The 21,505-nt window shown below is 55.4% G+C and overlaps 1 protein-coding gene across 2 annotated transcripts; it reads right to left on the bottom strand.

Annotated features, from left to right (window-relative positions):
• Positions 1 to 1,723: 1,723 nt before the first annotated feature.
• Positions 1,724 to 16,644, bottom strand: DVL3 (dishevelled segment polarity protein 3). Of its 2 annotated transcripts, XM_075556123.1 has the most exons (16): positions 16,335 to 16,644; positions 11,107 to 11,176; positions 10,494 to 10,615; positions 10,265 to 10,374; positions 10,011 to 10,146; positions 9,757 to 9,850; positions 9,482 to 9,551; positions 8,419 to 8,558; positions 8,202 to 8,278; positions 8,024 to 8,091; positions 7,709 to 7,858; positions 6,883 to 7,014; positions 6,537 to 6,704; positions 3,363 to 3,578; positions 2,856 to 3,266; positions 1,724 to 2,019 (listed from the first exon to the last, which is right to left on the bottom strand). In XM_075556123.1, exons 1-16 carry the CDS (start codon positions 16,493 to 16,495, stop codon positions 1,988 to 1,990), a joined length of 2,157 nt encoding a protein of 718 aa, XP_075412238.1. In that variant the 5' UTR covers positions 16,496 to 16,644; the 3' UTR covers positions 1,724 to 1,987. The 2 variants fall into 2 exon arrangements, with proteins under 2 accessions (XP_075412238.1, XP_075412239.1); XM_075556124.1 differs by having other exon boundaries at positions 1,724 to 3,266.
• Positions 16,645 to 21,505: the final 4,861 nt, after the last annotated feature.

Here is a 21,505-nt window from a genome sequence, read left to right as displayed (position 1 = left end):
ATAATAGCTATCATTTATTGAGCACCTACTCTACTGTGTGCCAGGCTCTGTGCTAGGCACTTTTCGTACAATATCTAATTTAAATCCTCACAACAACCCTGTGAGGTAGGTATTATTATTGTCATTTTACACACAAGGGAACTGAGGACCCAGAGAGCTTAAACCACTCTCCGAGGATCACCCGACCCAAAGGTAGTGGAGCTGGAATTCAAACCAGAACCACCTGACTCCAAATCCCAGGCTCCAAGCTCCAAATCCCAGGCTCCAAGGAGGGAGAGGAACGTCTAACTTCCAGAACAACTGCTGGAGCGGAATGGATGGGATAGGCTGACTGGTAGGGCATGGGAGTTTGAACTCATAAATGTCTCTAGCTTGGTAGCCTGTGCAGACTGTGGTGGAAGTAACCACGACTGGAATTCAGGAGGGGCACAGTTCGTATGAGAGATGATGTGTTGACATGACAGGGATGTGCCTGTGAAAATGTCCCACGGGAAATAAAAATACAGACCGAAAGATGCGTGGGAGGAATGGGCCAGAGAAAATCAGAGCAGTGGCAACTGAAGCCATGACGGTGAGTGAGGCCCAGGGATGGGCTCCAGCTGGTTTCCACAGAACTCCTACCTCGTTTTCGGTTGAGTTCAGAGAACCGGTGGTTAAAATGGTACATGCCATCAGGCTTCTCTCCAAGTTGGGCAACCAGGCAGCCGCCCAATGTGGAAATCACAAATGGACAGTCCTTACTCTTTTTTAATGCGTACCTTTTATTGTTCTTATTTCAGTATTATCTGCATGAGATAATATACTACCTTCTGGTGTATCATATTTTTAGTACTAAAAACGGTTCATTAGAGCAGTGAACCTGTTAAATTATTTGAATTCCATCACTGGTGAGGCCATTTTGGGGTCTTCCAAAGAAACAGAAGCGGACTGAAGATGGAATGCCGGGGTAGGGGTGAGGTGGGGTGGGGGAACCAACATGGAAGGCATGAGCAACAGTGGAGCAATTCTCCAGAAAGTGGGACAAGCAGAGCCAGAAAGGGCTGAGATGTACAGGGCAAAGCCTGCAGTGGTGGTGCCTCAGGAAACCAAGGGCTGAGTAGGGAGCAAGCCCAGACCTCCCAGAAGATGAACACCGTGGACATACTTCCAGCTCAGCCTTCCAATGACCCAAGCCCCAGGCAGTATTAGCTAACTCAATGAATGGCAAAATGCCTAGGCTTGGAACTAAGGGATTTGCCTTACCCTTGATATCTCAGCCCTGAAACTATGAGGACCTTAGGGACTTTGGTAAAAAATGATAGCAATCATTTTTTTTCCCCTTTTAAAGCGAAGAACAAGGTTTAAAAAACAAAAGCAAACAAAGAAAAAGACATCTGGCACTGTCTGGAAGTTCCAGAGAGCCCCTGCCAAACCTCAACAGCCCTGTGAACTCCTGTGTCCCACTCTGGAATACGGTGGAGGATGTGGAAACGGGAGGGGGGTGCGTGGAAGAGGGGATGAGAATGTCCAATGCCGGTTGCTTGAGAAGTCTTCTGTTGAGCCCAGTCTGAGACCAGCGTACAGGCTGCACTTGTATTTGAGGACAAGTGTGAAAGGCTGGAGAACTCTGAGGAAGAGGAGGCGGGCAGGGGACCTGCCCCACAAGCTGACAGCGAGTTGAGGGAGAGGGGTCCAGCCCTCACGGAGGGACCAGCCCTGAGTCTAAGTGAACTTGCATAGGCACGTGTATGTGTGTGTGTGTGTGTGTGTGTGTGTGAGAGAGAGAGAGAGAGAGAGAGAGAGAGAGAGAGAGAGAGAGAGAGAGAGAGAGAGAGAGAGAGACAGGCAGAGTGTACTACCTCTGGAGAGGGGACTGCTGAGGCCTGCGGCAGGAAGCCTAGTGTTTCAACATGCTGACTGTAGTGTGGGGGCTAGGTATCCTCCAGGAGCCCTGAGGGGCTGTTGAAGCAGGCTTCCTGGTCTCCTCAGAGGCTGGGCCTCCCCTTGCTCACAGAAAGTCAAACAGCCCGAAATTCTTGGCTGCTCCAGGCCCAGGAAAAAAAATGGGGAAGGAAAAAAGAAAAGAGATGTTTCAGGCCCAGAGGTGAGATGAGCCTGCTCGTTAGTAGGGTTAGGGACCTGAAGGAGCCAGCACACAGGCCAGACATGGCAAGGAGGGGCTGGGGTGGGGGTGGAGTAGAGAAGAGATGCTTCCTGGGACCAGCTAGGAGCTCGGGCTCGGCGCTGGGGGCTCTCCGTGCTTCGGGTCAGAGCTGGGCGCAGGCAGGGGGCATGGATGGACGGTTACTGGAGGTGGCAGCGGCTCTAGGGGGCGGGCCGCAGCGGCAGGCAGGGGCAAAGGCAGTGACATTCAGGGGCAGGAGGGCAAGGTTGCAGGACAAAGTGGAGGAGCGCATTGCACGCATGCGTGAGGGGCAGGTTAGCAGGATGCTCGGCTGAAGGGAGGGGAGGGGGCCTCCAAGGTGCCTGTTCGTTTAGTTCCCAAAGTGTGTGGGCCGGGCTGGGCCGGGCCCAAGTAAGGGTGGCACTAGCAAGCCTGGTCCCTTGGGAGACAGCAGAGCAGGGCCCCAGAGGGTCCTGGGAAATCCTGCATGGCAGTTAGTGGGCAGAGAGCACAAGGCCAAGGTGGGGCAGGAGGCAAGTTAGGGGGTTGCGGAACCAAGTGGCGGGTCTGCCCCGCCCTCAGTGCACCCCTGGAGCAGTTAGCGCGCCTGGATTTAGTTCTGTTTATTTCCCTTTCAGGTACCGGACAAAGTAAAAAAAGACAGATGGCGCGAGAGGGATGCAGGCGGCCAGGGCGGGGTGGGACGGAGGTGGGGGGGCCCCTGCTCACATCACATCCACAAAGAACTCACTGGGGTTTCCCATGGCCATGCGGAAGGACTGTCTGCTGGCGGTCAGTTCGGGGGGCACCGAGGCCAGGTCGCGGCCCGGAGGGGCCCCGGGGGGCCCCATGGCCGCGGGCGGCGGGGGCATCATCAGCACCGGGGGGCCGTAGAGCGGGGGCACGCCAGGGGGCCCGTAGCTCGGGTGCGTGTGGTGGCTGCGCAGGCTGCTGGCCAGCGAGTGGTGGCTGCGGTGGCTGTGCTCGCTGGCCGCTGGGCCCGAGCGCTCGCTGGCCGCCCGCTCGCGGGGCCCCCGCAGGCTGCTCCGCGTCGTGTGGTCCGACTCGCTGCCGCTGCCCCCCGACTTGGAGTCCCCGGCTTTGGGGTCCTTCTCCTTCCGCCGGTCGCTGCCGCTGCGGTTGGAGCCGCTACTCCGGCTGCCTGTGGGGCACAGGCAGGGACGCAGGGGTGGGGACGCACACTCGGAGCTGGCCCGAGCCCGCCCCCGCACCTCCTCCCTGGCCCCGGCCAACTTACCTTCGCTGTGCTGGCTACTGGCGCTGCCCCCGGCGTAGCTGTACCCCAACTCTGGGAAGCCAGGGTGTGGGTTGTAGGGGTGCGGGGGCGGCGGGTACTGGTAAGGGAAGGCCATGGGCCAAGGAGCGGCCCCGGGGTGGGGCAGAGGGGCCAGCGTGTCCTGGTCAGAGGCGCCGCTGGAGCCGTCGTGGTCGTGGAGGGACAGGTTGGCCATGTCTGGGTGGAGAGGAGAGCCTGGGTGAGCGGGTCTGACGGGTGGCACGGCGCTCGGGCAAGAGGGGGCCCCCGAGCTCACAGCTAGTGGGTGTGCAACAGCAGCGGAGACAGTTTCTGGTCAATGGGAGGAGACAGAGAGCCGACCCCCTGGCCCTCCTTCAGACCCTCTGCCACCCACCCGAAACAGCCCCGGGGACCCTCCTCAGGGAGGTGCCAAGCCACCGCTCCACACTTAGAACTCCCAGTCTGTCGTGGGAGGACCCCCCCACCCCCCAAGCCTTCGGGCAGTTCTGCATCCCTGCTTGGTGGGCGGAGGGCAGGGTCAAAATCCAGAGTTCCAGGGAAACGCTAAACCAGGCCAAACCCAACACACTGCTACCAAGCTGATTCGGACTCAGACGACCAAGGTCAGGCATCCGTTTCAGGAACGATGGCTTCGGATTTCTCCCATGAGCTGCTTAATGGGTTGGAACTGCTGACCTTTCGGTTAGCAACCCATGGCCATGCAGGCCACTGACTCATACCCAGGTTGGAGTGGAAGTGCCCCAGGGAAGGTTGCCCAGCCTACAGAACTTTGGGGGAGCATCTTTTGTCCACGGAACACAGCTGGTGGGTTTGAACTGTTAGCCTTCCTGTGAGCTGCGGAAAGCTTAATGACTGTACTGCCCGGCTTCTTCTCAGGCACAACCCAGAGCACTTTATCTCACCTAACGGTTCCCCACAATTGGACAAGGGTAGCACCAGGCACGTGTTTTGCGGGTGAGAGACAGTCCCGAGAGATTACATGGCCAGACTAAAGCTGAGGGCGACTTTGCTCCCTACCTTTCTGGATACAGGTATGAGTTAGGAACGGGGTCAAATTGTGCCTCTTCCCAACCTTCCCCCGGAAATCTAGGTCTAAACAAATCCTCACTAAAAGCCTGGGATCAAAGTTAGAGCCTTTCAGAACATCCCCCATAAAGTGGTCCTCGGAGGAGGCCTCTGGTTCCGGCCAGCCTCCGGAGCTCCTGGGCAGGGTGGGAGTGGGGTGGGACGGAGTTGTGCTCCCGGTCCCCGCCAGGGCCATCTCTGCCCAGCACCTCTCACTGCAGGAGCATCACCTATTCATGGCTCTGGCTCCCCTAAAAGCTATGCAATTCTTAGAGGCAAATCTGTGCCCTGCTGCTAGAACCACCTTCAAGGGGCACCTTCAGCACCTGCCTTGCTCAGGCACCACGCCACTGTGCCAGCTCCCAGAGCCCCGAGAGAGCTGTAATTGGCCTGTTGGGTACTGATAAGGCCTTCCCCCAAGCCTGGAGGTGAGCCAGCCCAGTTTTCCAGGAGAGAAGAGATCAGATGAGGTTCAGAGGGGGCTGAGCAACCTGTGGTCTGCCGGCCACCTTCTTGTTAAAGAGGCGAACAATTAGTTGTGGGGGGAGAAGAGAAGCCTGGTCTACCTGGCTCATGCCCAAAGAGTTGGTGATGACTGCAGTCTTCAGACTGCCACCCTGAGGACAATGGTGCCTACTCTCAGCTAACACAAGCTGGGGCAGAGAGAAGGGAGGAACCTGTTCTGTCAGCACCCGGAGCTGGGCCGCTGGTGTCCTCGGTCCACAGATGAGAGATGCAGGAGTGCCCAGAGAAGGAACAAGGTCTCTCGAGCAAAAACCACAGCTGTGTGTGCCCCTGGATCCTTTGGGCCAAGGCTGAATTCTATAGTGATAAGGTCAGTCATAACAACTCTGTGCCATGGAATCTGAAATGCCACTGATTAAAGATGCATCCCAGTGTCAGAGACGGAAACGTGAGAAGAAAGGAAATTAAATACAGACACCACCCTCCGCTTTTCTAGCCCACTTGTTGTGGGCCACACAGGGCTAGGACCTTCTATCATCCTCAAGACAGCCCCGGGCGTGAGTTCCACGCTTCCCTCCATGTCACAGATCCGGGCACGGAGACACTGAGAGGCTGGGTCACTTGCCCGTGACCACATAGTAAGCATAGAATTAAGACTCTCAATGGTCTAACTCTCAACTCCTCTAAATCATCAGTACTCCATGGGCATACTGGACGTTTCATGAACCTGGGGCCCCCCACCTTTCATCCAGGGAATTATGACCCTCAGGAACAGACCTTCAAAGCCCTAGAACCTAAGTGAAACATTTCAAGAGTTAATCTTTTGAGCTAACTCACCATCAAGATCATGAAAAAACAAAATCAGAACGGAGGGAGGGATGCAGGTGGTGGTGGTGGTGAAGGGTTAAGAACCTAGGAGCAGCTCCCTCAAAGCAGAGGTGGCCGATGCAGTGGCCCTTGGTCTCCAGCCTGGGCACAGCTGTCCTGTCTTTGAGGATGCTGCTCCCCCAAAAGCTGCCTGCAGGCTTAGAAGGAAAAGACGTTCCCTATAGGCTCCCCTTTCTGATGAGCCCTCACGGGCTCTGCATCCCCTAAGGACCAAATCCAAATCCCTTGGTTTGGCTGGCAGGATCCTCAGCAACCTGGCCCTAACAGCTTCTCTTTTCTATCCTGGGCACTACCCACACCCTCGAAATAGTGCCCTGGGCCCTGCCCTGATGGAACCTGGTTGGGGCCAATAGTAGGTACTCTGTCTCAGCCAGTTGAGACAATGTTTTCTTTAGCACCAGGTACGTGAAGGGGTGGGGGTGGGGGTGGGGCAAGAGGTGATGGGGAGGACAGTCGTGGGTGTTGGGAAGAACAAAGGCTCTGTGACCTGGACGAGCAGGATGGTGGGCCCAGCTCTGCGACTCCTGTCTGTGAAACCCAGGTGGACAATGGAACAACTACAAGTCCCGGGACGCTGACTTCTCTAGGGAGAAGGTGGTGGTGCGTACTGAATCAGTGCTTTAGAAACTCCCCGCATGGAGTCAGGCACAGAGCAGGCTCTGAGCAAGCTCTAGGTTCACGAGGGGGCCACTGGGTAGGCAGGAGAAAGGACAGGGCGGTGGGAGAGGCACGTACTGCCGCAGAGGTCGCCGAAGATGTAGTAGCATTGCTCGGAGAAGGTGATCTTGTTGACGGTGTGGCGGATGAAGCCGGCTTTCAGCAGGTTGCTGGCATACTTGCGGGCCTCCCGCCGGTCCGTGAAGCCTTCCACGTTATGGTACAGCCAGTCCACCACATCTGACCCTGGGGGTAAGGCTGCCACTTAGAGAGGCCACCCCTCACTGCCCCCCGGCTTGGGTTCATTGGGCCTCACAGAAGCCAGCAGTCTGGAGCTGGTTCTGGCTCAAAGGAGTGGTCCCTGGGCCTGGGTCCCCTTCAACCTTCCCCCCTCTGCCATTCCCCATCCAGGGGCCCCCCTCACCAATGAAAGCATTGGGGATGGTGATCTTGAGCCACATGCGGTCCCGGACCTCCAGACCAGATTCCGGGGAGGCCATGGCTTTGACGATGGCAGCCATGTCACTGTGGATGGACAGGTGGAAGTCGTCTAGGCCTGGGGGACGGGAGGCACAATGGTGAAGCCGAAGGCGGCTTTGGGGGTGTACCTTCCAGCTCTTCTGCCTCCGACTGATGGGACCGAGGCTGGACAAGGGGTTGGCCTCTTGAACACTCGGTTCCCTTCCATCCCAATGGGGACTTTCACGTCTACTTCACAAGATGTTTGATGAGAGGATTAAAGGAGCTAAGAGCAGGTGCTTATACGTGTGGGTTATGACAGCTTTCTGATGTATGCTGTGAATCTCTCATCATCCCTCAGAGGAGCCTGGTAAAGGGCGGGCCATTAGTCTCTTTTACAAGAGGAAATGGAGGCTCCACGGGTGCTGACAAGTCCAGAAGCTCTCACTGCCTGGTGAGGGCTGCGGGGTGCACACGGGGGAAAGGGCCCATGAGGTGGCTGGGCTGAGCTCCCAACACTCCAGCAAGAGTCTCCATCCTGTCTCTTCCATGGGGCCCTGCCTAAAAGGAGCCCTTGTGGAGTCGTGGCCTGCATGCTTGGCTGCTAACCACAAGGTCACACAGGGTCAGTGCTTCAAACCCGCCAGCTGCTGTGGGACTTTCTGCTCCCGGCAAGAGGGAACAGTTTAGGAAGCCCACAGCGGCACCCCCACCCTGCCCCGGTCAGTCAGAACCAACTCAATGCCAGTGGGGGGGGGCTTGCAGTTGGCCCTTGGCCAGTGGACACTCACGCTCGGTGTCAGGGATGGAGCTGGTGATGGAGGAGCTGGTGGAGGTGATGGTGCTCAGGGAGGGGCTCATGCCGTAGGCAGGAAAGGTGCCGGTCATGGCCGCCGTGTGGGAGACCCAGGCCGCGGGGTCAATGGGCCGGATCGGCTCACCTGCAGAAAGTGTGAGGAGTCACCAGCTTCCCACCCTGCCCACTGCTGGGGCCCACCCAACAGAGTGGGCTCGGGGGCTCAGGGTGACACAGCAGGAAGGAGAGGCAGGGTTCACATGTGCAGACACCAATGCTGACTTTAGGGGCGAGGGCCCTAGCCACTTACTCCTGGGTAGTGTGAAGCAGCCGCGTGGACTTGGGTCCCAGCACTTGGCTACAGTCAGGGTGATGGGCCTGCAAGCAAGGGTGTCCCTAGTGAGGGCAGCTGTGGGAGCCCATGCCCCTCGCCTGGTAGCCAGCAATGCCTGTGCACCCCCCTCCTTGATGGCCTGGCCCATCTGTACCCTGGTTTGTGCACAATCTCCCGTAACACCCGGACAGCATCGTCATTGCTCATGTTCTCAAAGTTGATCTCGTTGACCTGGGGAAGAGGGTGGAAGGAGGACATGCAGCTGGGCGGAGAATGAGTCTTCTGCTCAGCGAGGAGGGGCTCTACGTGAGCAGGGGGACAGGGTGGGGACACTCCCTATCCACCCCACCATTCAGCATGGGCCCTGGTACCTGTAACAGCATGTCTCCTGGCTCAATACGGCCGTCAGCAGCAACGGCCCCGCCCTTCATGATGGAGCCGATGTAGATGCCTCCGTCACCACGCTCATTGCTCTGGCCCACGATGGAGATGCCCAGGAAGTTATACTTCTCTGCAGGGAGTAACAAGCCCTTGAGAGGTAAGCACAATTCCAGCCCAAACACTCATCTCCTTATGAGAAAATAAGGTTGCTATGGAACTGGGTCGCTATGAGTCAGCATGAACCTGATGGCAGTGGGTTTGTCTGTGTGTGTGTTTCTGGTCTATTAGGAAAACAGGAGCCCTGGGGGTGTAGTGGCTATGCGGTTGGGCTATGGTCCAAAAGGTTAGCAGTTTGAAACCACCAGCCACTCTGAGGGAGAAAGACAGGGCTTTCTACTCCTTTAAAGAGTTACTGTCTCAGAAACTCACACGGGCAGTTCTACTCTGTCCTACAGGGTCGCCATGATTCGGCATCACCTTGATGGCAATGAGTCTGACTTGGGCTTTACCGGAAAAGGGACAAGAACTGACACCGGCTGAACCACGAAGCAGGCACCCTGTTTAGCATGCTCAAACATACTTCTATTTAAACACCTTTCCACTTTCATCCTGCTTCAGAGAGCAGACAACAGAGGTTCAGAGACTTAAAGTGCCTCTTCTGAGTCACCAAGCAGCAAAACTAAGAGTCAAACTCAGTTGTACATTCCCGAGTTGGGGCTCTTTCCACCAGTCCAACTGTCTCATCAGAGAACATCTAAGACAGAAATCAGAGGACAGAGATGGAGGGCTGAATGCTGAGAAGGTGGTGGTGTGCTGTGACGTACTCAGGGATCATTGCCTCCAGGAAGCCTTCCCTCATGCCCTTCTCTGCTGCCACAGCTCTGTGCTTCTCTGTCATAGCACTGACCCTGACCGAGAGACACTGGAGGGGTCAGCTGATGTTTCTGTAAGACTGCTCCTTGGGGGCTGGGGCATGCCCTGGGCCTCTCCCGCTCTGCACCTCGAGCCTTCCCAGGCCCCGGCGCATAGGCAGTGCTGCTTCAGCAGACTCACCCATGTTGAGTGTGACCGTGATGATGTTGAGTGACATGGTGGAGTCCGTGATACTGCTGAAGGACGAGGACTGGAACAGACAGAGGCCCTGAGTAGCAGGCAGGGGCTGCAGGGGTGCACTGTTCCTGCCTAGCACCTCAAGGTCCCCACCCTCCTCCACTGAAACAAGAGGGCAAGATGTCGGGAAGGACAGGTCGAGCCCTGGCCTCGCCGGGGCTGGGCCCACAGCTTGCCCACCCCCACCCCATCCAGCTCCAGCAGCCCTGGCCCCATACCCGCTCGATCCGGGACACCTTCTGCTTCCGCCGCCGCCGTTTGTGTCTTCTCATCAGCCGAGAGGCGCTGCTCTGCTCCGTGGAGCTGCTGAACCTGTGGGGCCCACAGTCGTTCCCCACCAGACCGGCCTCACCCCGCCCCATGACAGGCACTGCCCGGCCCAGGGCCCCAGCACACAGCACACCTCCCTCCCAGGGACTGGGCCTCCTCCGGGGCCCCTCGACCCACAGTACCCATGAAACTCAAGCCCCACCTGCTCGTGGAGTCATCCTCATCCGAGTCAAAGAAGCTGGTGGTCTCCAACTCGCTGCTCATGAGGGTGGAGGAGCTGTCGAAACCCCCGGGCTCTCGCCGCCGCTCCCCCTTGGAAGTTCCGTTTACCCGGGTTGCTGCCAGGGGTGCAGGGGGCTGGGTTTACACAGAGCCTGATGCCCAGGGAAGGGAGGGGGTAGGCAGGGCTGAGAGGAAGCCAGCGTGGGGGAAGTGGGGAGCTCGGGGAAGACCCACTGTGCTCTGGGCCGTCCCTCCGGCGAGGCCGCTCCCTCTGGGCGGACACCAAGGAGTCCGTTTCTGTGTCGTTGTCCAGGTTCTCCTGGCTGCCCCCACCAGCATGAGGGCTGCAGGGAGGAGAGGACTTGGTGGAGGAGGGGGAGGGCTGGGGGGTCCCTCCCCCAGCCCTGGGCTGAGCTGATCAGGCCCTCCCCTCTGGGTTCTGGCCACCCCAGCTCACACTCACTGGAACGAGGGGGGCCGGGAGTCCCCGATGCCGCCTGTGCGCTCCATGGGGGGTGGAAGCTCTGCTGGGTTCTCAGCACAGAACGGGGCTGGCTCTGGGTGCGGGCCCTCTGCGGACACCAGCTGTTGGGGAGGAATGGGGGAGAGGATGACCGGGATGGGGCCGTAGAGGAAGAGGGAGCGTGGACTTCTGGCTGGGCATGAGGGGCCACCTGGGGAGAAAGCAGCAGGGAGCGCTGAAGGCGAAGAGACAGGGGCCTCTGCCTGGACTGGTGAGTGGGATGGGGTGGGGACAAGGGCCAGTGGTCCCAGGCAGGGATGGGCAGGTGGCCCCTCTGTGCATTTCTGACTCTCCACCTCCCCCTCCCACTCTTCCTCCTCTCTTCCTCACCACTGTGGCATCTGGGGACAAAGACGGGGCTTGTGTCTACCGTGCAGAGTGACAGTCTGGGAAACCCACAGGGGCAGCTCTATCCCGCCATGAGTGGGAAAGGGACGTGGGAGCTGGGGGGGGGCGGTTAGCAAAGGAAAGAAAGAGTGGAAGATGAAGCAGAGCCCCACCCAGGACACAGCTATCCTCCCGCCCCCAGGGGATGCAGGCCGGAGCTCCTTACCCAGGACACCACCCGGCCATTGAAGCAGGGCAGCTTGGCATTGTCGTCAGAGATCTCCTCCTTCACCACTCTGTGGGGAGGGCAGGGCAGGTGTCAGAGAGAGCTTTCCGGGGTGGAAACAGGGGTGCCTTCACCATCCCAATTACCAGGGGCTCCTGCAGCCCAACCAGTATCATCAGCCTAGTCATACAGCAGAGGTGTGGGTGAACCCGAGGGCTCTGCAGCGTCACCAGTAAAACCCAACTCTGCCCAGGCCCGTTGCCTGCTGGCCCTCCCCTGAGTCATCAGGTGGCAGCAAATTGCTGTTCTCCGGAGTGCGCGCCCACACCCGGGGATCTCCGGGGTGGGGGCTGTGCCACTCCCCACCATGTCTCTCCTGGACTCTCTCTTCCCTGGATTCCCCAAAGCACACAGCCATCGCAGTCCTGCCTTCCCCATGGAGGCAGGAATCCTGATATTCTCCTGAGCGGTGTGGAGGAGGCACTTGGGGAAGGGGAGGGGAGAAGGCATTTACGGGGGATGAGTAAGCACGACTGATGACTCTCTTTGGCTGAGTTGTATCAGGGTCCCAGCACTCTGCTGAGCCCCTTGCTTGTCTTCAGAACGCCCAGGAATGCTACAAGGACAGATGGGGAGACGAAAGCGCAGAGGGTTAAGCGATTCACCTCACATCACAGCGCTAGTCAGTGAAGAGCTGGAAGTGGAACCCTGGTCAGCCTGACCCCACAGCCAGGTGCTTACCTATTACACCATCCCATCTCCAGAGCTGTGTGACAAGTGATCATGTGCGTGGCGACCTCAGGAAGTTAAAGCTATCCTCTGCATTTCACCAAGACGCAGAGACTCTTTAGAAACTCATCTAATGTCAGAGAGCCAGAAGGTGGGAGCTGGAATTCAACCCTGGGTTTTACTGATTGCAAACTCAGACTCTTCTCAGACGTCTCAGTCTTCCCTAGGCGATGACCGGCTGGGGTGGAGTGGGGGCCGTGTGGTGCGTGCCGGGTGATGGGAAGTGGCTTGCAGTCATGGGCATGTGATTTGGACAGGGGCATACATTAGGACAAGAAATCCAACACAGATGATGGCAGGGGGCCAAGGGAGAGAAGGGGACAGCTTAAGGACCTCCGCCTGAGTCAGACACCCTGTACTCCTATACAGAGCGGGAGATATGACCAGGGGTCAGGGGGTGAAGTGCATGCGTCTGAGTTCTGAACCGAGCAGGCAGAGGAAGGTGGCTGGGGCAAGCAGTTCTCCTGGCTCTGGGAGCAGCATCTGCCCAGGGCTGGGGATGTGCCTGGCTCTCCCTGTGATGCTCATGTTCTTGGGACTCCCGGCCAAGCTCACAGGCTGAGGCTGCCCCCTACCCAGCTCTGGCTCTTCCTCCATTCCCAAGTTCATCTCGACCCAAAGGAAGCAGCCCAAACCACTGTGCTCAGCCCACCAGCCAGGCTGGCCACTGGGTCCCCCAAGTTTGCAAGCTGTCCATGGGAATCAGGGTTTGAGACAGAGAAAGAGAGAGAGAGAGAGAGAGGGAGAGAGAGAGGGAGAGAGAGAGAGAGAGAGAAAGAGAAAGAGGTAGCCACAGAGCAGAACTGGCTTCGTGACCTGCTCTGGAAAGGGTCTCACTGAGGTGGGCATGTCTACCTTCTACCGAGTTCCCATCACATAGCAAACAGGTTGCAGATGTTGGCGCTCATTCTGGGGGTCACCGGCAGGTCGCCAAGGCTCCACTGACTCACAGAGATCAGCTGGCCAGGCCCCCTTGGGGGGCTTCAAACAGGCCTTTGTCTCCCATCAGGGAGCTGAATGGTTCCGGTTCCCACCGCACTGACTGGACCTCCACCATCACCCCCACTCGCACACACACCCTCCCAAGTGGAACTGGGCAGATCTGGGTTCAAATTCCAATCCTGGTGTTTATTAGCCTTTCATCTTCGATCGGCTCCTTATCTTTCCCAAGCCTTTGTCTCCTCCTAACGAATGAGTCACCGAGGCCCAGCACAAGCCAGGCTTATACTGTACTAACAACCAGCTGTGCACATCCTCCTGCACCCCATCCCACTCCCCACCCTGTATGGTGGGGTCCGCAGTCTCTTTCTAACTAGAGGCAAAATTTAAGGGTGAGCATTTCTTCGGCGCATCATTCCTTCATCCCAGCAGGAGAGAACTCTTTGCCAAGAGTGCCTGGCAGGGTGTAGGTCGGGGGGCCTGTCCAGGGTCCCAAGAAACACCTGCCCTGCAGCCTGCCTTTCCTCGCTGGGGGTGCAAGCTAGTGGCGAGTTCGTGTGAGGCGCTTGGGAGTGGGAAGCAGGAAAACCTGTCCCAGCAGCAGATCTATTTCCTGGACAGACAGCTGCTAAGTGGCACTTAGGTGGTAGGTGCTGGTAAGAGCTGGGTAGGTGTGTGAGGCTAGACAGGATCAAGCCTCATGAGAGTTCTCAGGGGCAAGGTTGGCAGAAAGGACAGGGAAATATGGACCTAAAAGAGACAAAGCATGGCCCCGAGGCGGGGCAGTGGCACCGTGGAGGAAGAAGCAGCACCTTTAGGGGCTGGCTTCCCAGGTGGCTGCCTGAGCTCAAGGCCAGACTCACAGTGGGCACCTTGTCCTTCCATCTGCTATCTCCTCAGCACTGACGTAAGTGCTCATCCATCTTCCAAATCACTGAGCTTGACCAATGCTCTGGAGGGCAGATGGGAGCTGGGGAATCCTGAGGCCTCACGGAGCGAACCTTGCAGACACAAGGAGAGACTGGGAGCAGCCTTTCCACGCTGACTCCCTTCCCCATTTGTCAGCAGGTAAGTGCCAGCCCTACCACATCTCCCCTGGGATGGAGGCATCTGTAAGAGGGGGACGGTAATTGTAGTAATTGTGTGCTTGAGGCCACAGACTTTGGAGCCAGGTGCCTGACATGGAATCACATTCTGCTGTCACTTGACAAGTTACTGAATTTACCCAGCTTCCTCGCCTTGTTACAGCAAGGGTACAAGGGGCCCTGGTAGTGTAGTGGTTACGCACTTGGCTGCTAACCACAAGGCCCCCTGTTTGAAAACACCAACTGCTCCTTAGAAGAAAGATGAGGCTTTTGACTCGCGTCAAGAGTTACAGTCCTGGAATCCTACTTTCGCATCAGTACTGACTCGATGGCTGTGAGTTTGCTTTCGGAAAGCTAGAGTGTTAAGAGAATTAGCTGACTGACAATTCAAAGAACATGCAGCCGAGGGTTTGCCACATTGCAATCTTCAGTTCATTTTGCCCTCAGAGGTAAAGACAAACTTGGTCTCATCTACTTTCTTTTTAGCGTTGTTCTCAGCCCTGCCAAAGCAGCCGATTCTGCTATTTTGGAGAGAGTGGTGTGAGTACCATGCATGTATGCACGATGACTTTAAGTGGTCCCTAAATGAGTGTGGATAATACATTTTAGGGTGAAAAAATACAAATAGAAAACCAGGCCCGGGTGGGGGGGGGAGGGGGAAAAATGAGGAGCTGATACCAAGGGCTCAAGCAGAAAGCAAATGTTTGGAGAATGATGATGGCAACAAATGTACAAATGTGCCTGACACGATGGATGGATGTATGGATTGTGATAAAAGTTGTACGAGCCACCAATAAAATGATTTTTAAAAGAAAAAGAAAATCAGGCTCATGATTTTGTACTATTAGTTGGATCAGGCTGAGAAAAACTGCGAGCGGACTACGGTTGTAAAGAAAGCTATGAAGTCAATAGCAATGGGGTGTCAGGAGGGCCTGTCTGTGAGCAGACAGCAGCAGCTCCAAGACTTGGGAGGCAGCTTGGAGACACTTGGGCTCAGGAGGTGGGGCTAGGCCCAGGAGTGAGTGGTGGGTGGAGACACAGCGGCCCAGAGCATCTGTCCCCAGTCTCCTGAACGGCACAAACCACATCCCACATCCCCAGCCAGCCCCCTTCCACATCGATCCCGCTTCAGATTCTTCCAATCAGGGACGTGTGTCCCTGGACAGAAGCCAGAAAACCATCACCCCAGCCTTGGGGCGGAACAACAACAACAGAAACAAGATCGTTACAATCTACAAAAGACTTTCACTCACAGGGGCTGCCCGGCTTAGCACACCCTAGTTCCCGGGGTAGAAAGTGACAGCAACGCTGCCAAGCAGACAGAAGGGGCTTGCTTCCTGCAGCCAGGAGGCTAAGGCCCCAGGGAGAGCAGCCTGCCCGATGAACATTGGGGTGGGGGGGGGAGAGGAATGTCCCCCTCACTCAGCTCCCAGGAGCTGGGCAGGCCTCAGGCCAGGCTGGAGAGGCAGCCTTCAGGCCTCAATGGCTCCAGGTGGGGAGGTCTCCTCACGGGTCCCAGGCAGGCTGGTGTGAGGGCCCCCTCCTCCCGCAGCCAGCCCAGAGTTGGGGAGGGGGTGAGGAGAAGGGCCAGGCTCCCCTTCCCAGGCCAGCTGCTACAGAACCTTCCGGCTCCAACATTCCATCCCTTCTTAAAGGGGAAGCGCTGCTGCCAAGCTCCAGCGTCTAAAGCCCTGCAGCTGGGAGGAGGGGGAAGACCCTGGGGGAAAGGGGGTGGAGTGAGGGGGCAACCGAGACTATTAAGAGTCTCTTCCTGGATCTCTGATCCACGGCCCTTCCCAATGTCCCCCGCCCCGCTTGGCCCCCACCCGGAGGACGAGGGCCTCACTTCTTAAGGGAGGTAAGCACCTGGGTTAGGCTGGACACCCCACAACATCCCAGACACCCCACACGGGCGAAACAGACAGCTGGGGTGCAGGCCCCAGCAGACATCCAGGGACTGAGCACCTCCCTGCCCCAGCTCCAGGCCCAGAGATGCGGGATGCTCCAAATATGGCTCGGAGTTGTGGAGCTAAAAAGATGGAGAAGGGGTAGGCTCAGCGCCAAACACCCCAAGTCTGTGCTAAAGAGGTGGTCCTCACCCCCCCCCCCCCGCCCCGGCAGCGGTTGGACTGGGGACTCGGACTAGGAACTGGGGGTGGAGGGGCGGGTGTGGTTGGTGTGGGCCGCTGGTCTCCGGGGAGGTCAGGGGGCTCAATGGGCAGGGACTGACCGCTCTTGGGGAGTTGGAATCCCCCCAAACTAGGGTGCCCAAAGGGCGCAAGATCCCCCAAAAGAGGCCAACGGGCGATCCCTTCGAGGGCTGGAACCCCAGCTTCCCAAAGCGCAGGACGTGCGGGGCCGGCCGTCCAGCCGGGGGTCCGGGGTCCGCAGGGGCGGGGCGGGGGTCGTCCTCACCCGAAGTCGTCGTCCATAGACTTGAAGAAGAACTTGTAGCTGGGTCTCTGCAGCACGCCCTTAAAGTCCGCCAGGGTGACGCGCTCGGCGGGCAGGGGCAGCTTCACCAGGTACGGCGTCTCCTGCCCGTCCAGGTGGTAGATGATCTTGGTCTCGCCCATGGCTCCGGCCCCGGGCCCGGCGGCCCCCGCGCGGCCTGCTCGGGCGGCCGGGCCGGGACTCTCGGGCGGCGGCGGCGGCGGCGGCGGCGCGGCCCAGGCTCAGCCCAGCTCGGCCGCCGGCCGCGGCGCCAGCTCCCTTGTTCTCCGGCCGCTCCCGGGTCCCAGCGCCGCCCGCCGCCGCCGCGGCCGCCGCTTCCGCTCCGCACCCTCGCGACGCGGCTGGCGACTGCGACTCTTCCGGTGGCCGCGGCCTCCCGGCTGGGCTGCGGCCCGCGCGCTCCCCTCCCCCGCCGCGCGGCCCCGCCCCCGCCGCCGCCGAGCCCCGCCGGGCCGAGCCGGGCCGAGCCGGGCCGAGCCGAGCCGAGCCGGCCTCGCGGCAGATGGCCGGGCCCGGGGCCAGCCCCGCGGACACCCCGCCCCTGCCCAGCGGCGCGGCCCCGCTCGGCTCGGGCGCCCGGCCTCAGGCCTGCGGGACGCGTGGCGGCGGAGTGCTGGTCTGCGGCTTGGGACGCAGAGACCTGACCAGCACCAGCACGGCTGCGCTGCTGGACCCCCCGGAGCCACTGGCTCTGGGTCAGGAGCCGTCTCTGTGGCCGGCCAGGAGTGCAATGCGCGCGTCCCTTGCCGCCCCCCCCCCCCCCCCCCCCGGACATGGGTGGCGGGGGAGTGGCTCTGACCAGAGACAGCTTGGGGAAAGCGATCTCCATAGGGCGCTGAGAAGAAGTACAGTGGCTGAGATGGAGCCCACCCAACCTGAACTCCTGGAGGGCAGCGCAGCGTCCAGTTCACGTCCCTCCTTGTCATTCCAGATCCCAGCCAGAGGCAGCTGGATATAGCAGTGGTGTTTAAAGAAAAAGGGACCGAGTGGAGCCTGCCTGCCTGGGACCCACCCGCTGCCGCTGCCTTGGGACTGTCAAACCAGAACTGGGTATGTTGTTACTTCCCTTGAGTCAGTTCTGACTCATGACAGCTCGGATTGTGCAGACTAGAGGTGCGTTCCAACCAGGTGCGTTCCAACCACCAGCACTTGACCAGGAGTTGACTGCCCAATCATTCGCACCACTCAGTGGGTGGCTCCTGGAATAGTTTCCCAACAGACCTCCTCCCTCCTTCCCATCTCATTCGCTGGATAAAGATCGAGTGCCTACTATGCACAAGACATGGCTAAAAGACATAGGCTGCCCCCAAGACCTTCACTCCCTCAAAAGGCAGTCCCCTACATATCAGAGAGCCGTACAAACCACTAAGGAGGTGCTGTGGAGTAATGTGACAGGGACAGAAGAAAGAGGACTATTCCAGATGGATTTGCCAGGGGAGATCTCTAACTGCTGAGGATCCAGCTATGAGACCATCTGAAGGAAGGTGTTCCAAGAAGAGGTCATGCATGGTAAGTATTGAGGCTCAGGCAGGAATGGTCTGGCTAGGTCCCTTCCAGTTAGTTGGAACTCACGTGTGATAGAACAAAACAATGTCTGGTCCTAACCATCCCCACAATTGTTGTTAAGCTTGAGCCCATTGTTGCAGCCACTGTGTCAATCTATCTTACTAAGGGTATATATGAGGGGTTACAAAAAAAAAACCCAAACAAACAAAAAGAAAATAGCTCTGCTAGGTGAGCTTGCTTAGTATGCATCCCCCACCCCCCAACCAAGCATCCAGCAACTCACTCTGAGATAGTGCACGTAGTGGCATTGCCTAGGAAGGTTCTCTGGTGACAGTGAATTTTCTCGTAAAAGCAGTTCCACTCGAACCTCATTTTTTTGTGATGACCAATTTAAGAGAACAGCATGCATCTATGAAATTTTGTTTCCTGCTCAGGAAAAATGCCACAGAAACTGTTGTGATGTTGAATACGGCTTATAAGGACAGCACTATGGGAAAAACTCAAGTGTATGAGTAGTTTTCTCATTTCAAACAAAGGTGAGGTGTCAATTGTTGACAAACTTTTGGATGTCCATCAACATCCCGAACGGACGAAAATGTCAACAAAATTCGTGCATTTGTGCTCAAAGTCCAACAACAGACCATTGGCAAGATGGGGAAGTTATCCGGACTAGCTTGGAGCTCGGTTCAGCAAATTTTAACAAAGATTTATAAATGAGAAGGGTCGCTGTGAAATTTGTGCCTCTGGTTCTCAACAAAAAGAGCATCATATGGAAATATGCTGTGCTTTGAAAGAACAGCGCCAGTATTAGCTCCCAATAAAATGATTCTGAAAATAAATAAAAACATTAAAGCAATAATAATAGTAAAGTTGCAAAAAAATATCAACAACAACAAAATAAGAAAAAAAAGAGAGAACAGCTCCAAAGCAACCCAGACTTTTCCCCCAAGGTCATTACTGTTGATGAGACATGGTTCTGTTCTTACAACCCTGAAAGCAAACATCAATTAAGCCAGTGGAAGACGCCACACTGTCACCTTGCCCCCCAAAATGCAAATCAAAGATCAAGACAATGTTCATTTGTTTATTTTCTTTTGATGTGAGGGGGGATAGTGCATTTGGAGTTCATTCCACCAGAGGTTCTGAAAAGATAGCATAACTTTGTGCTACCAAAAAGGCCTGATTTGTGGCAGACGGGGGGCTGGTTTTGCCACCACGACAATGCACCTGCTCACGCAGCCATCTCAGTGCACTAGTTTTGGGCAAAAAGCTGCATGACTTTCTTGCCCCACGCATCTTACCTGACCTCAGTCTGTGTGACTTCTTTTTGTTTGTGTGAATGAAGAGGGACATGAAAGGACAGCGATTTGAAGATGTAGAAGAGGTGAAGAAAAAAACCAGGGAGGTGCTATCAGCCATCCAAACAGATGTGTTTGAAAAATGTTTCCAAGAATGGAATTACAGATTTGACAAATGTATTCAATGTAATGGAAAGTACTTTAAAGGTGATAAGGTTATTTTGTTTTTAAAAATTCTAAATATATAGCTTTGGGAAAAAATTCCATTTCTTTTGGGGGGGTATCCTCATATATTCTGTCTTTCTCTGACCTTCTATTTTACCAAGTGTGAAGCTGGGTAAGTTCAAATTGCCAACCTTTTAGTTAATAGACAAGGGCAAACTGTGCTCCTCGGGGTGTCTCTCTTCAAATAAGCATTTCTATACCCTCATTGCCTTCCAAATATAGTTAGCAGGATACCCAAGTCCCTCCTTTATCTCATTTCTACTTTTCCAGCCTTTGCCTCACTACCTACTGGCCAGAGGTTACCTCAGGGAAATTGCCGTCCCCGCTAGCCCTGGCACACACTAGTGTATTTTCACTCTGTACCCTTCCCTTCCTCCACAGTAAGGGAAACATTTTACATACAGTCAAACAGTATGAGCACAGGACACATATGACAACCACCACCAAGCCTCACTCCTCTCCCTAACCTCAGATAATCACTTAAGTTCACACGCATTCTTGATTTATGTATTCTATGCATTGATTATTGATTTACAGTGTGATTGGTGATGATTTATTTCCCTTCCAATTCCCTCATCCTATTAAGGTAGTGAAATCTCACCTTTTTTTTTTTTTTTTTTTTTGTCAAATCAATATAGGACTCAATGGTGACATTGTTTGCTGATGGGGCATGATTCAGAATGAAAAGAAACAGATGCAAACATCCATCAGTAAATTGGGATGTGGACTGTGTGAATCTAGGAAATTTTGGGAGCTGTCAGAAATGCAATAGAACGGATAAAAGTCTGTGTCCTGGACGTTAGTGAACTGAAATCTACTGGTCTTGGCCATTTTGCATCAGACAAGCATGGCTCCCTATGCTAGCGATGACCGATTCAAGAATAGCACCACATTTATCAACAAAAAGAACATCTTTCATGAAGCACAATGTTGTCTGTGATCGGATAATATCTAGAAGCCTACAAGGAAGACCAGTTACTACAACTGTGATGGTTAGATTTTATGTCAACTTGCACCTGTGGGAAGTTCAAGTCCAGCGTATCAATCTGGTCTCAGCCTAGTGATGAAGATGCAAGTTCAGGTTGAAGCTGAAGGGAATTAAAACAAAAAAGGAAAACGAGCTGATTCCAGGAACCCAAGTGGAAGGTGAATTTTGAGAATGATGAGGGCAATGAATGTATAAGGGTGCTTTACTCAATTGATGTATGTATGGATTGTGATAAGAGTTGTATGAGCCCCAATAAAATGATTTATTAAATTTAAAAAAAGATTTTTAAAAATGTTGGAACTAGAAAAAACCAACAAATCTATGAGAGCCAGCACAGATCTGACACCCTGACACTAATGACTGAAGACCGCACTCCTTGTGGGAGGACCTCAAGAACATCATGCACAGCAAAAGGTCATTAACAAGCCAGAAGAGAACGGAACTTGTTCTTGGATGTAGCGTAGTGAAAGCAAGCGGGAAGAAATGATGAACCAGAAGAGCTGAACGGAAAACTTCAAAAGGCAGTTCAAGAGGACAAAATTAAACATTATCATGAAAGACCTAGAATTAGAAACACAAAAGCGAAGCATCTTCCAGCATTCCTCAAGCTGGACTGAAGAAAAAATTCAAGCCTTGCGTTGCAATAGTAAAGAATTCTGTAGGAAACATTAAATACTGCAGGAAGCATCAAAAGATGATGGAAAAATACCACACAGACTCTCTCTTCTAAACAGAAGTAGTCAACATGCATCCACCATTTCAAGTAGCATAAACCAAAAATCAATGGTATCGAAGGAAGAATTCAAACTACACTGAATGCTTTAGTGAAAAACAAAACTCCCTAAATTGAGGAATAAAAATTGAAATATTTCAACAAACCGATGCAACATTGGAAACGCTCCTCATCTATGGCAAGAAATTTGGAAAACAGCTACCTGGCCAACTGACGGAAAGAACTCCATGTTCATACCCATTCCAAAGAAAGGCACCCAACAGGATGTGGGAACCATTGAACAAGATGATTAACATCATGTGCAAGTAAAATCTTGCTGAAGATAAAATGTTTGCAGCAATGCATCTACAGAGCCGCCTGAATTTCAAACTGGATTCAGAAG

Source organism: Tenrec ecaudatus, chromosome 8 (genome assembly GCF_050624435.1).
Source record: "Tenrec ecaudatus isolate mTenEca1 chromosome 8, mTenEca1.hap1, whole genome shotgun sequence".
NCBI lineage: Eukaryota > Metazoa > Chordata > Mammalia > Afrosoricida > Tenrecidae > Tenrec > Tenrec ecaudatus.
Note: the sequence above shows the minus strand (reverse complement) of the source record. Positions and strands in the feature narration are given on the sequence as shown.

Coding starts and splice junctions, on each gene's coding strand:
- DVL3 (XM_075556123.1), bottom strand. CDS start 16,495: ATGGGCGAGACCAAGATCATCTACCACCTGGACGGGCAGGAGACGCCG. Junction 7,015..7,708: donor CTCCATCCCTGACACCGAGC/GTGAGTGTCCAC, acceptor CCCGTCCCCCAG/GCCTAGACGACTTCCACCTG. Junction 3,579..6,536: donor CTTCGGCGACCTCTGCGGCA/GTACGTGCCTCT, acceptor CTCTCCACCCAG/ACATGGCCAACCTGTCCCTC.